Raw genomic sequence first — 14,123 nt, forward strand, 5'->3', positions numbered from 1 at the left:
GAACTGAACAGCATGAGTGTGCCTGAGGTATCAGTCCTCAATTATATTTATAAACAATAGAGTATGTTTACCTTCAAAGTAACTTCTTCCAACAGTTTTATTGAGATATAATTTACACACCATTACAATTCATCCTGCCAACAGTGAAAAAGATTAGTTGTTTATTGATTGGTTATTATGTTCCAGGAATAGACACCATTGTCTTGCTTAATCTGCAGAAAAATTCTTTAACATAAGTATTACCTAATGACTAAACTATAAGTTAAATGCTTTGCAACTAGAGGTTGAAGTGAAGTTTTGAACATGAAGTCACTATTCTTCCCATACCATGCTGCCTCTCTTAGGAAAATACTACGCTCTCTTTCAGAGGTTGAGTGGGAAAGAAGGGAGGTGTGACCCTTTGATGATACTCATAGTTAAACAAATTATGTTTATTTTAACCTGTCAAAAGAAAAGTCAAATAGTACAAGCAATACAGTACCTGGAAGCTGTTTCAGAATTTCAAATCAAGGATAACACGAAAGTGCAAAATAGTATTATTTTAAAGGAAATAAGCAATCATAATGTTGCTATATGCAAATTATAATGCCAATATACATTACCGTAACTTGGAAGGGGTCAGCACTTCTTACTAGCATATTGCACCCATTTACTGCATTCCCACCAAATGAGTTATGGTAGAGGTCGAAAATAAGTAAAAAAAGAGAGATTATGTAGGAATTCTTATTCATCTTTAGCCTTTTCACATCACGTTATCTTAAAGTCAAATCTCTGGACATCTTCATGCTTGGAACTACTTAAGCAGTTTGCCACAATTCATTAATTAAACACATATTTAGGTAGTTCTTATGTGTTAGGCAGCATTGTGCTAGGCACCAGTTGTAAAAGGTTAAAAAAAAAAAAAAAAGCTAGCATAACCCAGTTTACCTTTTAGTTCAAGCTTTCATAAGGAGAAGTAATGGGTGTATTATAGTGAATAGACAGCCGACGGGTTGGGTATAAACTTGCCTGTCCACTTACGGCATGACCTTAGCATTTGATTTCTGAGACTCGATTTCCCCATTTATAAAGTAATTGGCGTCAAATAATAGGTATTATCTAGCTTCAGGTGTATACATTATGGGAAGATGTGGTTAAGAATATATGACTTCATAACATTGAGGAGAGTTTCTCGCCCATCTTTTCTCCCTTTAGTACCCGGCATTATTCGATATATATTTCACACCCTGTTCACTGAGGAACTGGAACATGTTTTTCATTGCAGCTTAGCTGCCAGGGTGTGCCTGGGGAGGCGTCACAAAGAGCCTATAAAAGGTCTCCACCTACAGCAATAGTAGAAGCGCAAGGAAGAGCCCAGAAAGAGCACTGCGGCTAAGCGTTCGGTTTCGGATTGTTCTCCATTTGGTCCAAAATTCATTGAGTTTAGGTTCTGCGACTCGCAACGAAAGACTCGAGTCACGGAGTTGCTGAAATCCTCTGCCATATTTTAGTCGTCCCCACGCCCCCCGCCTCGCCCCACCCTCAAGCGTGAGTGAATGCGCAAATAAGGGTTTTCAGGCGTCTGTGGGAAAGAGGGAGGGGAAGGCAGAAGTCGAGGATGGATCGGGCGGTAGCACCGCTCAAGCGAGAGAGGACCGAGGCCCTAGAGAGGAGACTTAAAACCAGGCGGTCCCCGGCCGGAGGAGGCCGAGGCGAGCTGCTGGACGGCGGGGGCCGATGGGGAGCAGCAGACCATGGCAATGCACTCACTCCGCCCGGAGCCAACTCTTGTCTGCAGGCGCACCCCCCCACCCTTACGTCTCTTTTGGTTTCGACCTGCTGACTGGGAGGGGCCGCGGGACGCCATTCCCACAATGCTCTGGAGCGTGCCGCCGCTGTCGCTGCCGCCTCCGCTACCGCTAGTGGAAGAAGATGGCGGAAGGCGGAGCGGCAGATCTGGACATCCAGCGGTCTGACATCGCGACGCTGCTCAAAACCTCCCTCCGGAAAGGAGACACCTGGTAAGGGAAAGCGACTGAGATGGCTGTGGTTGCCCGAGGGTGGTGGAGAACTGGGCGGGAACTGCGGGCTGGTGTCTTTCGCTGGTGACAGGTGCGGGCAGGTCCGGCGGCGGCCGCCTTCGGGCAGCAGGATTTTGGCCGCTCCGGAAAGATTGGGGCAAAGATCGGACCTGAAATGAGGGCCGGGGTTCGTGGCTCGTCGGGGCATGCTGGGAGCCTTGCGGGGAGCGGCGGCGGCGGCTCGTGCAGTTCTCTTCGTCCTTTTTCCTCTGGTAGTGCCGCTCCCACCTCAGGCCTTCCCAAAGGATAGGTTACAGTCGTTGGGTGCGAGTCTCTTAATGTTTGACAGGTCTTGGTCCCACGGTGGATCGCGATCTCACCCTCTTTACTTCTTTAGTCATTTCCTTTCCCGGCATTGTCGACATCCAAGTTCCCTGTTCTGATTCTCGTATTCTTCCGGGAGGCCGACTGCAGGATGTCTGCGGTTCGTACTACACAGGTGGCATGTGTCAGGGCGCCACTTAAGAGAGAGGAACCTTAGTTTCTGGTTCCTTGTCAAAAGGAGGGAGAGGAGTCGGGAACCTTAGGCTTCTGAGTGATAGATACCACGTGGTCCTGTGCTTTAGTGGAGGCTGGATAGACTCCGGCAGCGTTTCTTTTAGAAGTGCAGCCTTTCCCTCCGGTTTGAAGGATAACATAGGCCTGCAAAATGTAGATAAGTCTACTTGAGGCTTAAGTCACTTGCTAACATTCAAACTTATGAAATACGAAATGCTACAGTTTGAAATACTGAACGAAGTATTTGGTGATTTTAATGTTTGTGGGCCATATCAAGTGATATCCAGAATAACTTCAGTTATGTGAATATGTAACACAAATGCTGTGTTTTATTAGGAAGGCTAATGTACTGCTTTATTACAATAAAAATTTTCACTTCCCATCTTCACCGTAACAGTGGCATATAATTTGCGGAGTGTTTTTTCGTTTACTCAATATTGCTTAGTGGAAGGAGCCTAAGATTTAGACCCGCGTTAGGTTACCTTTCCACCACTTAACTTGCAGTATGACTTTGAGGAAGGTTAATTTAAACCATTGCACCTTCGTATCTTCATCTATGAAGTGGACAAGAATAATTTCATTATAGGAGTTTACTTGACTTCAGTGAAATGTTCTAAAAGATTTTCTGTTTATGAGAAATTAAATCTTAGTTATCTTATCACTGTCATTTCTGATAAAATGCCAAGGTATTAGGATCATTTTCAAGTAAGCTAAATAGATGGCAGACATGGGACTTGAATTTTAATACTTTGATGTAAGTCTTGGTACTTTTATCCTACTTTGTTAGGCTGCATACTATGTTTATATGATCCCTGAGGGTGTAAATATATTTTTGTTGCATTACAGAAAAAAAAAAATCAGACTTAAAAATCATTGTTGTGCATATTGGAGTGTTCTTCCAATGTGTGCCTCCAGGCGTTTATTACTGTGGGGAAATTGGACTTTTCCTAGGACATTTATGTTTGCCTTGCCCTATGGATCCTTACAGATGAAATGAATGCTTGCTTCTTATTGTTTGTTAAAGGGCACTTTAGGGAGTTCCCTGGTGATCTAGTGATTAGGACTTGGCACTTGCACTGTTGCAGCCCAGGGTCCAATCCCTGATCTGGGAATCCCACTGAATGCTGAAAAAAAAAAAAAAAAGAACTTAAAAAATTTCAGATTCTTAATTTACTTTGCCTGTTACCACCTCATAAAAAGATAAATGTAGATTTCCACAAAATAGAAATCTAAAATTTAGAGATACTTATTTGGATATTACTTATGTTTATTGGGTTTAATGTTGTGTTGACATTAAATGTTGTATTAACATTGGTATACTGTGTAATAATTGGTGGTGTTGACACTGCAGGATGTTAGGAGTACTATGTGTATTATGAACATTAAACTTTAAAATTCAGCATTTTTGTTTTTTGCCAAAGTTACTGTAAATCATTTTAAAGATCTCTTTAAAAGAGCAAATACAAGAAGTCTATACATTTGAGTCATTTCAGTGCTTTCATTTGAAAGAAAAGGAAACTGAAAACCAGATATTTAGGTAACAGCAGAATGTGCAAATGTTGATCCTCACAATTAATTTCCCCTCTTATTTAAAGGAAAAAATGAATAAACAAGATGATACTGGGATGCTGCAGAAACTAGTTTGGTTTATATATGAGCCAGTTACTTGGAGGTGAAACCTGCCCAAAAAGGAATTATCAGAAGTTTGATTCAGAGTTTAAGAAGAGTAATTTGATAAGCACAAATTTGATAATGTATCCATGAGTACAGAACTGGTAAAGATGCTTAATAAATTAGTTGTAACTTGGGCTCATGTTTTTTGAACTCATTAAAACTTGTTAAAAACTTCTTTCTGTTTTTAATGTCTTTTTAAAAAATCATTGGATTAGTCATTTGGGGGTATTTGAACAAATCCTGTGTGCTACTCTTGAAACCAGCCATATGCAAATGGAACATTGTTTTAATATCTGTATATAACCATCTTGGAAAGACTGATTAGACTATTGAGGAAAAAATGGTAGGTTTACCACGAGTTTATTCTTGAAATTTTAATACTCATATTTGATGTTATAGTCAAATGTATTCAAATGAATGAATTTTCTTAATTAGGTTGTGAGCACTTCGCCGATAAGGGCTACCTCTTAGTACTCTAGAAATTAATGCTAACACCTGGTAAAGGATAATGATTTGATTCTGTGTGAATAACAGAATTTCTCTTTATCTGTAAATAGTGAATGATTTTTATCTGCAAACTGACTGTCTAAGATGAAAATAAGTTAACACATGTCTCCGATGAGGAGAAACAAACCTTATATTTGGTAGTAGGCTTCATGGTGACAGAAAGTCCAAATTGATGCAAGAGAGTTATACTTGTTAAAAAGATTAGGTGTAAAAGTAACACTGATCTGCATCAGGAGTAAAGCAGTGGTCTTATAATGCTGTATCTTGATCTGTGTTTCAACTCCAAGGAGAGATTCAGAAAACCATGAACAGACTGTTAAAATGTAGGACCCGTAGAAAAAGGATAAAGGAACTAGAGATGTTTAGCTTAGAATGAATAAAAGATAATTTTCAGATACGTGGTAATTTCTCCTAAGATAAAAGGGAAATTTGCTTAAAGTACATTGCATGTAAGTGTATTAGGGATGGAGGGACCTATTGAAGGGAGTGATGGTTAAATGAATAAATGTGCAAATGTACAAAAACAAATTGTGGCTTATAGAATACTCTGAAAATTTCTTTAAAATAGATTTATTATGAGTAAATAGATGATTATGAATCACCAGAATTACTGTTTTATTTCCCTATTTTCATTAAATGTTATTCATCTACTAATCATTTTCACTAACTTGTATATTCAAAACTAATTTTGTAAAATTTGCATGTCATTTTTGTGTAAACCCTCACTCATAGCTGTAGTAGGTTTGGAGAGTAGCTTTAATTTGCATTTATAGTCACTTAAAATATGTATATTTTTGTTTCAGTAAATTACCAAGGTTTTTAGATAGGAGAGACATTGATTTCAGTTTTAGAGCTTTCCTTCCATTCCTACTCTTTTACTTAGAAGTCTTTGAGGCTTTTTTTTTTTTTAATGGCTGCACCTGGGGCATATGGACGTTCGCAGGCTGGGAACTGAATCTAAGCTACAGCTGCAGCTGAGCTGTGGCAATGCAGGATCCTTAACCCACTGCATTGGGCACTGGGAGGGGATCGAACCCATGCCTCCGAAGCTGCCTGAGGCACTGCATTCATATTCTTAACCCACTGCACCACAGCAGGAAGATGAAGACTTTATTTTATATGGTCCCCTATGTTTGTGCAACTTTGATTCACACTAACAGAAAATAATCTTACAATAAAAAGTCAGTTAATAATGTAAATGAAGACTGTTAATCAATAAAAACATCAAATTGTTTCGTGTGTACCTGCTAAGAAGTTTTTATGTTACTGTTAACTTTAGTTGTACCAAAGTGTTTACCACTAAATTAGGATATGTATTACATCATTTGCAGGAAATGAAACTAGAAAGCAAACTGTTTTTTAGTGTTGGTAGATTGGTTGAAAGTAAGGACAGAAAAAGAGACTTTAAAGCATATTTTTCACATTTTAGCTGCTTTTAAAATTGAGAAAAGCAGTTTTTCCTAATTTAATCCTTTCCATAAATTTTAAAATCCGTAAGTTGTTAGTGAAGCCAAGATTAATGAACCCTACTGGCCAAGAATATCCAGAGGTTTAGTCACTGATTTCATTTATCTACTTGGTGACTTTTAGGCTTTATTTTTTCCTAAGTCATACCATTTTTTTTTCATTAGCACATAATTAGGTATTAAATAGATGGCCTTTTTACAAAATATCTTTGTGACAGTTATTAATCTTGCTTGCATATAAGTATAATAAGAAAAAATTAGTTTGTCAGGGCAGGACCTATCACATTACATTTAAAAACACTGTGCTAGGTACTGTTTAAGTACTTACATATGTTAACTTACTTACTCATCACCACAATTCTAGGGCATTAGAATGTAAATGTGCTCTAATGCACCTTTGCGAGAATAGGGATTTGCTCTAATAAGCTCAAAGAGGTGTCACCTAGTGGCATAACTGGAATTTGAACTCAAGTAGTCTGGGGCTTTAATTCAGGCCTTAAAATTACTGTACTACACCGCATTTTAGTTTAAAGATGAATTTTAAAAGGTAGTTCACTTTTTTTTTTTTTTTAATGGGCATTCTTTTCTCTTTAAATTGAGTCTCTTTTATGTTTAGCAGCAGCATTCTACCATTTGATCCCACACTTCTCTCTTGTGGCTCTTCAGTTTAGATATGGTAGAAAAGCTTAACATCTTGCTTTTGGAAATCAAAATAGGTGATTGAATATAAAGAATTAATTTATTAATAGGTGATTAACTGAGTATATAGAATAAATGCTATTTTCATCCAAAAGCACTTTTAAACAAAAGAAACTAGGGTCATTTATTGCTTAGATTTGGTGGTTTTAATTGTTTATCAGTACTCATAAGCAGTTATTAGAGGCCATATGGCCCCTTCTCATATAGTTTTACAGAAACAGCATATCACGCAGATAGAAAGAGCTTATAGAATATTTTGTTTTAGTTCTCTGCCCATATTTTAGAAGTATATGCTTTACAGTAAACCACCAATACATAAGGCTCATTTTTCCAATGAAGAATTCATAGGAACAGCCCAGCTCAGAAAATACGAATATGAAAGTTTGGTATTTTTGTTCTATGTTTACTAACTTTCTGTAAATTTTCAAAGTACATTTGAATGAAGACAATAGAGGGTACATAACCATGTTAATACCTCTTTAACATCTTCCTGAAAACTGACAGTCCATGTATGTCACTGCTGATAAAACAGTTTTGCCATGTTAGTCATCATATATATTCATTTTATTAAATGAGTTTAGAGTGATTTCTCTTTTCCTTGCTTTGAGAATCACTTCACTGAAAACAAAAATTATTATTGATAAAAAATTGAAACCAAGAAGTGTATTGGCAGGATGATAAAGGGCAGGTTGAGAACTACTAATGAAAGTATTTACGTTCATTATCTGGTTGGATTCTCAAAATAAGGATCAAATTAGGTATCTATATTCCTTTCTTATAGATGAGAAATCTGAGCTCAGAGAAATCCGTTGGTTTGTCTGTGGTTCACAGGTGATAATACCACCACTAGTGAACACTGATTGAATGCGTACTCTGTGCCAGCCACTATTCTAAAACTAAATGTCTTATACTTGTGCAGCCATTAAAAAACAAGTGCTCTTATTTACCTCATTTTACAGATGATTGATGATTTCAGAGTTGGTGTTTAAAATATTATTTAAGTATCTGGTTTACAACGATATAAAATACTGAATTCTACCAGTATCTCCTTAGTATTAAAAGTGTTTTGTGCAGTTTCTACTCAGATGTAATTGAAACAGTATTTCATAGCCATTAAACTATTTCTTCTTAGTCTCCATGTAGAATTTTTCAACAGTTACTAGTTTTTTTCCTTTCCTGAGTAATGTCAGTTCAGTTTGTGCCTTTTGTTTTCATTTCTTTTAGTCACCGCTGTCATTCACACTCTGTATCTTACATTTATCCCTTTGAAGTTGTTTCTCGAGAGTCTGCTCTGCCTATAAACAAGGGACCATAGTTGCTTTCAGTTTTATCGTCCAGTTTATGCAGAAGTCACTACTGAAAAAAACCTAGAATAAGATTGATTAGAAGTAAGTGATCTCAGTTTTGGATACAGATTAAAATGATGTATCTGAGGGAACTATCAAGAATGGCTCCACAAAAAGAAGTAAGGAAGCTCAGATTCTAATATAAGAAAGAAAACCTCTGTAGGATTAACCTATATTTGGTTATGCCTAGAATACTTTTACTGCTTTCGTCAGTAAGATTCTGCATGGTTTCCTTGTAGCTCTCCAGCAAGAAAAAGGAGGGTAATGACTACTTTTTCTTCTTCATGCAGAGGAGAGCTAAGAATGCTGTCCCTTCCACTCTCCTTTTAGAAGACCCAGATATTATTACTGTGATAATTCCTCTTAGTTTGGGAAAATTCAAGTGGCCATAGAAAGGACTTCCTTTGTGAAAGAAGTCAAAGGCTCTCACAAATCCAAAGTGGCTTTGAGATGGGGCTATTCTAAATTTTAGAGAGCCAGTTAAGTCAAAACCTGGGAGCACTAGAGACAAAATTACTTGAGTGAAAAGAGCATTAAGTTCTTGTAGTAAAAAACAAAAAGATTAAGAATGACAAGGTGGAGTTCAGTCATGGCTCAGTAGTAATGAGTCCAGCTAGTAAACATGAGGACATGGGTTTGATCCCTGGCCTTGCTCAGTGGGTTAAGTATCCAGCATTGCTGTGAGCTGTGGTGTAGATCGCAGATGTGGCTCAGATCCCTAGTTGCTGTGGCTGTTGTATAGGCCAGAACCTGGAGCTCCTGTTTGGCCCTTAGCCTGGGAACTTCCATATGCCACGGGTACAGCCCTAAAAAAGACCAAAAAAAAAAAAAAAAAAAAAAAAAAGAATGATAAGGGTGATACTTATATATTTATCATGTTGTGCATTACATCCCTAGTGCTTATTTAATATGAGTTTGTTTGGTTGGTTGTTAATGAAGTATAATTGTCCTACACTATGTTACTTCCTGTTACACAACATGGTGATTTGATATTTCTGTATATTTCAAAATGATTACCATGATAAGTCTAGTTATGATCTTTCACCATACAGGGATATTACATAATTATTGACTGTATTTCCCGTATTGTGCATTTCATACTCGTGACTCATTTATTTTGCAACTAGAATTTATACGTCTTAATCTTCCTCACCTATTTGTTTCCTGCCCCCCCCCAACCTTCTTTCCCTTTACCAACTAGGGGTTCTCTGTATCTGAGACTCTTTTTCTGTTTTGTTATGTTTGTTCATTTTTTAGATTCTACGTATAAGTGAAATCAAACATACTTGTCTTTCTGACTTATTTCTCTTAGCATAATACCTTCTATGTCCATGTTGTCACAAATGACAAGGTTTAGTTCTTTGTTGTGTCTGAGTAATATTCTACTATAACATTGCCATATGTTATATACAAAAGTTGTTAAGAGGGTAACTCCTAAGAGTTCTCATCATAAGAAATTTTTTTCTAATTAATTTGTATCTATATGAGTAATAGATGTTCCATAAACTTATTGTGGTATCATTTCATGATATATGTTAAGTCAAATCATTACACCGTACATCTTAAACTTATTATTGCTGTATATTAGTAATATCTCGATAAAACTAGGAGAAAGAAAAAAGAATGATAAGGGTTAAATGATCATGGTAATTTTGATTGCTTTATGTTGTTTAGCAGTGTAACAGCTTGACAAAGTTAACAGTTTAATCAGGGGATTTATCTTTGCTATAGATGGAAAATTTATTTTTATAAATTTGAATGGATTTTAAGCTGAAAAAGTTTTTGATTCTCAGGAGAGATATAGCTGAGTGTTTATATACATTGTATAGTTGTATCTGTGATTACAAGAAATACCACCTAGTTATCATGTTAAGAGCTTTTTGTATGTATAAGTGAAAGTGTTCTCATTTTACAGGTTCAGATTCTGAAGTACAGTGTTAAGTGCACATTGTGATATTCTTAGTGGTAGAGCAGAGATTCTGACTTAGGCAGTCAACTGTAAAGCCTGCATTTTATTTAATTTAATTTAATTTAATTTTATTTTATTTTGGCTTCACCTGCACCATGCAGAAGTTCCCAGGCCAGGGATTGAGCCCAAGCCACAAGGCTGGATACTTAACCTGCTAAGACACCAGGGAACTCCTAAAGCGTACATTTTAAGCTGTACTGCCTGCCTATGAGTGATAAGCTATATACCATTTTATGGAAGCAATTTTCTGAGGGGCGAATACTTGGAAGTATTAAAATCAAGAAGTGACACCTTTTTTTTGGCCTTGCCTGCAGTATATGGAGCTCCCAGGCCAGGGATCAACCTGCAGAACAGCAGCCACCTGAGCTGCTGCAGTAACACCACCAGATAATTAACCTGCTACACCACAAGGCAACCTCCTAAAGAGTGACAGCTTTGTCAAATTAGTAAAACACTATGTTTATCTATTATCCGTATGAGGTACCCTATAGAGTTTTCTAGGTCTTCCTGGTTTAGCATTCTAGTCTTTCTGATTAAGCTCTTTGATAGAAATGGTGGTTCCTATTTCCTGCAAATTATTCCTGCCTTATAAGACTTTGCGCATCATTCATATTATTTCCAATATGTTTTACAAAGTCCTGACTTTAACTCACTGCTAACGCAATCTCTGTAAAATCATCCCTAGTAATCCCATCTGGATATATGGCCCTTTCACCCTTAAGATAAAAACTTTATTGTGATATAATTCATATATAATTCACCACCAACTTGATCTATACAATTTACTGGATTGGTTATACTCGCAGAGTTGTGCAGCCATCACTGTAGTCAATTTTGGAAAGTTTTTATCCCTGAAAGAAACCCCATATCTATTAGCAGCCTCTACCTTCCCCCATTTTGCCCCAAATCTCCATTCTTGGCAGCTACTAATCTATTTTCCATACTATAAATTTGCCTTCTGTATATTTCTTGTAAATAGAATCATTTAATATGTGTGACTCTTTTGTCTGCTTCATTCATTTAATACATGATTTTTTGTGTGTATCAGTACCTCATTTCTTTTTATTGCCAAAAAATGTTCGATTGCATAGGTATACCACATTGAATTTATCCCTTCATCAGTTGATAGACATCTGGGTTATTTACACTTTTTGGGTGTTACAAATAATCCTGCTCTGAATATTTGTGTGCAAGTTATCGTCTGGACATAAGTTTCATTTCTCTTGGGTTTATACCTAGGAATGGAATTGCTGAGTCTATATATATATTTTGAGGAGCTGATATATTCTTTTACAAAGCAGTTGCACCATTTTATGTTGCCACCAGCCGTGTATGAGGCTTCCAGTTTCTCTTTATCCCTGTAGTACTTATTGTATGTCTTTTTAACTATACCCATCTTGGTGGATGTGACGTGGCATCTCATTGGGGATTTGATTTGCATTTCCATGGTGGCTAATAATGTTGCACATCTTTTTATATATGTTTATTGGACCTTTGTATATCTTTGACAAAATGTCTGTCTAGCTCCTTTGCCCATTTTTTAATTTGGTTATTTTATATTATTGAATTTTAAGAATTCTTTATGTATTCTAGATACAAATTCCTTGTCAGATAGATGATTTGCAATTTTTCTTCAATTCTGTGGGTTTTCTTTTCACTTCCACAGTCTTATTTGGCCTCCTTCCTGAGTTCTTTGTCTCTTAGTTTAGATGTAAAAAGAGGTCATGAAAATTAGTTCTTGCCAACTGATGAATGTAATATGCAGAGCAGAAAATAGGTTGGAAAGGTTTCACATCTAAAAATTAAGCTATAAAGGGATGATTAATCAAGTCATTGGTTTATTTGAAAGAACTTTATAGCTTTGGTTTTACTGAAAAGTTTTAGTTTTAGTAAAATATCTAGTTTATAATGATTTAAGATACTAGATACTATTAATACCTTTTAGTATTAAAAATGGTTTTATGCTTTTACAACTCAAATGTGATTTAAACTATTTAATTAAATGAGATGATTAGTCATAGAGTGAATTAACATCCAAAATTTATGCTGTTATTTCTACACACATAGTTATATGTGTTCTCAGATTGAGTGTCCCACATTGAATTAAGCTGCAATTTTTGTGTAAATTTCTTGGTTATAAGAGTGAGTGTCTTACATCTACTTTGCAGAGAAAAAGGTAGGATTTTTTAAAAAGTAAATGTTATATTTATGTCAGTATTAGGCAGTTAAGGAACTGCTTTTCTGAAATTTGTCAACGTAAGCATGTACCAATCAAAAAAAAAAAAAAAAAAAAACCCAAAATAAAAACCCAACAACTATGCATTTCCTAGCTCTATGGTTTTCTAAATCCATCTATTGGGATTTCCCCATTTCCTCATACTGCTTTCAAATTCTTTGTATTTAAGACTATTTCTGAATCATTTATTAGTCTCTTTATATCTTTCTTAAATTTGTTTCTAATGTGTATAAAAACACTAAACAAGTTTTGAGACTTTCCTGTCTTTCCTCACTACCAAAACAAACAAATGCAACCTGACTTTTTAGTTCTTCTGGTAGCTTTTCTGCATTTTCTGTCTTAAAATTGACTCATAATGTATTTTGGGCCCTAAAATTGACCCCGCTTTTCTGGAGCCATTGAAAATTATTCTGTCCAAACCACAATACACATTCTTTCTCTGGATACCTTTAGAGTATTTAGTGCCATACAATTTAGACCTTTTTGAAGTGCTCATAACTTTACATAACTTTTTGGTTTATTAAACATTTCATGCATATTTGAGCCCTAATGATGCTGTGAGATATTCCCTGTGGTCTTCATGAAATATAAATCAGATCATATCAATGGCTTTTGTTGCACTTAGGAAAAAATCCTTAATTTCCTTAAAAGCACTGTATAGTCTGGCCCCAGCCTACCTTATGTAGCATTTCTCCTCCTTGTCATAAACTCCAATTGCATTTAGTCACTTTCTCTAACTTACCTAGCTCCTGAAGTTGTTCTGACCCTACCAAGTGCTGTTCCTTCAGTAGAGATAGCTTTTTGTCTTACTCTTCATGAAATAACTCCTATTCATATGCGAAAATAATACTTTTTCAAAAAGGCTTTCCTTTATTCTAAGTAGGGACCCCTGTGTGTGCTTTCGTAGCTCACTATGTTTCACAGCACTTACCACAGTATTTTACTGCATGTCTTATTAATTCCATGAACATAAGGACCTTGGCTATTTTGCTAGCACTGTGGAATGGTGTATGCATAGACCTCCAATAAATATGTTCTGAATGAATGTATTTACATTTCTAAGATGAACAATCTAAAGGTTTAGCATTGAGTAACTTCTCTGAGATCTCGCAACAAGTAATGTCAGAAAGAACTTTGATCTAGTACTTTTTCTACAGTAAATTGAGAATTCATATCCACTCAAGTTTGATTTCAGGAGGTGAGAAAATTTTATAAGCAGAAGTAATCATGAAAACAAATTGCTATTCGGTGTGAAAAAATTCATCCACAATTTAGTACTTATCACAACTCTAGAAAATCCCTTAAAGATAGTGCTTATGTTTTTGTGCGTAGTCTTAGTTGATGGTGAAAACGTGTCTCTAACATTAACATAGGGTGAATACTCAGGCTTTTTCCACTAAGTTCCTGATAAGCAAGGATCTAACATTTACCAACAATGCCTCCACTTTAAAAGTATGTATTTATCTTCTTTATGAGTAAAGTGGATAAAAATTGCTAGAAGATGCCTTTAAAATAAATAAATTTCGATTCTTCTTGATAGCTTAGTAATACCATTATGATATCTTTCTGCTCCTTCACTTTATTTTTTTCATTACTCAATGAATTTTTTACATTTATAGTTGTACAGTGATCACATTGGGGTGAGCTGTGATGTAGGTGATCTCTGCT

At 36.1% G+C, this 14,123-nt stretch overlaps 1 protein-coding gene across 2 annotated transcripts in view; it reads left to right on the plus strand.

Moving 5' to 3' along the window:
* Nucleotides 1–1,900: 1,900 nt before the first annotated feature.
* USP15 (ubiquitin specific peptidase 15) overlaps nucleotides 1,901–14,123 on the plus strand; it is a 116,171-nt gene continuing 103,948 nt past the window's right edge. For both annotated transcript variants that reach the window (XM_003481646.5, XM_003126341.7), the window contains exon 1: nucleotides 1,901–2,000. In XM_003481646.5, the coding sequence (XP_003481694.1) occupies nucleotides 1,912–2,000 (89 nt within the window). In that variant the 5' untranslated portion in view covers nucleotides 1,901–1,911. The remainder of the gene's footprint in view (nucleotides 2,001–14,123) is intronic.

The sequence above is a fragment of the Sus scrofa genome, chromosome 5, assembly GCF_054392235.1.
Source record: "Sus scrofa isolate SSC_HxYL_T2T_F1_AM1 chromosome 5, Sscrofa_HxYL_maternal_Yorkshire_Landrace_v2.0, whole genome shotgun sequence".
NCBI lineage: Eukaryota > Metazoa > Chordata > Mammalia > Artiodactyla > Suidae > Sus > Sus scrofa.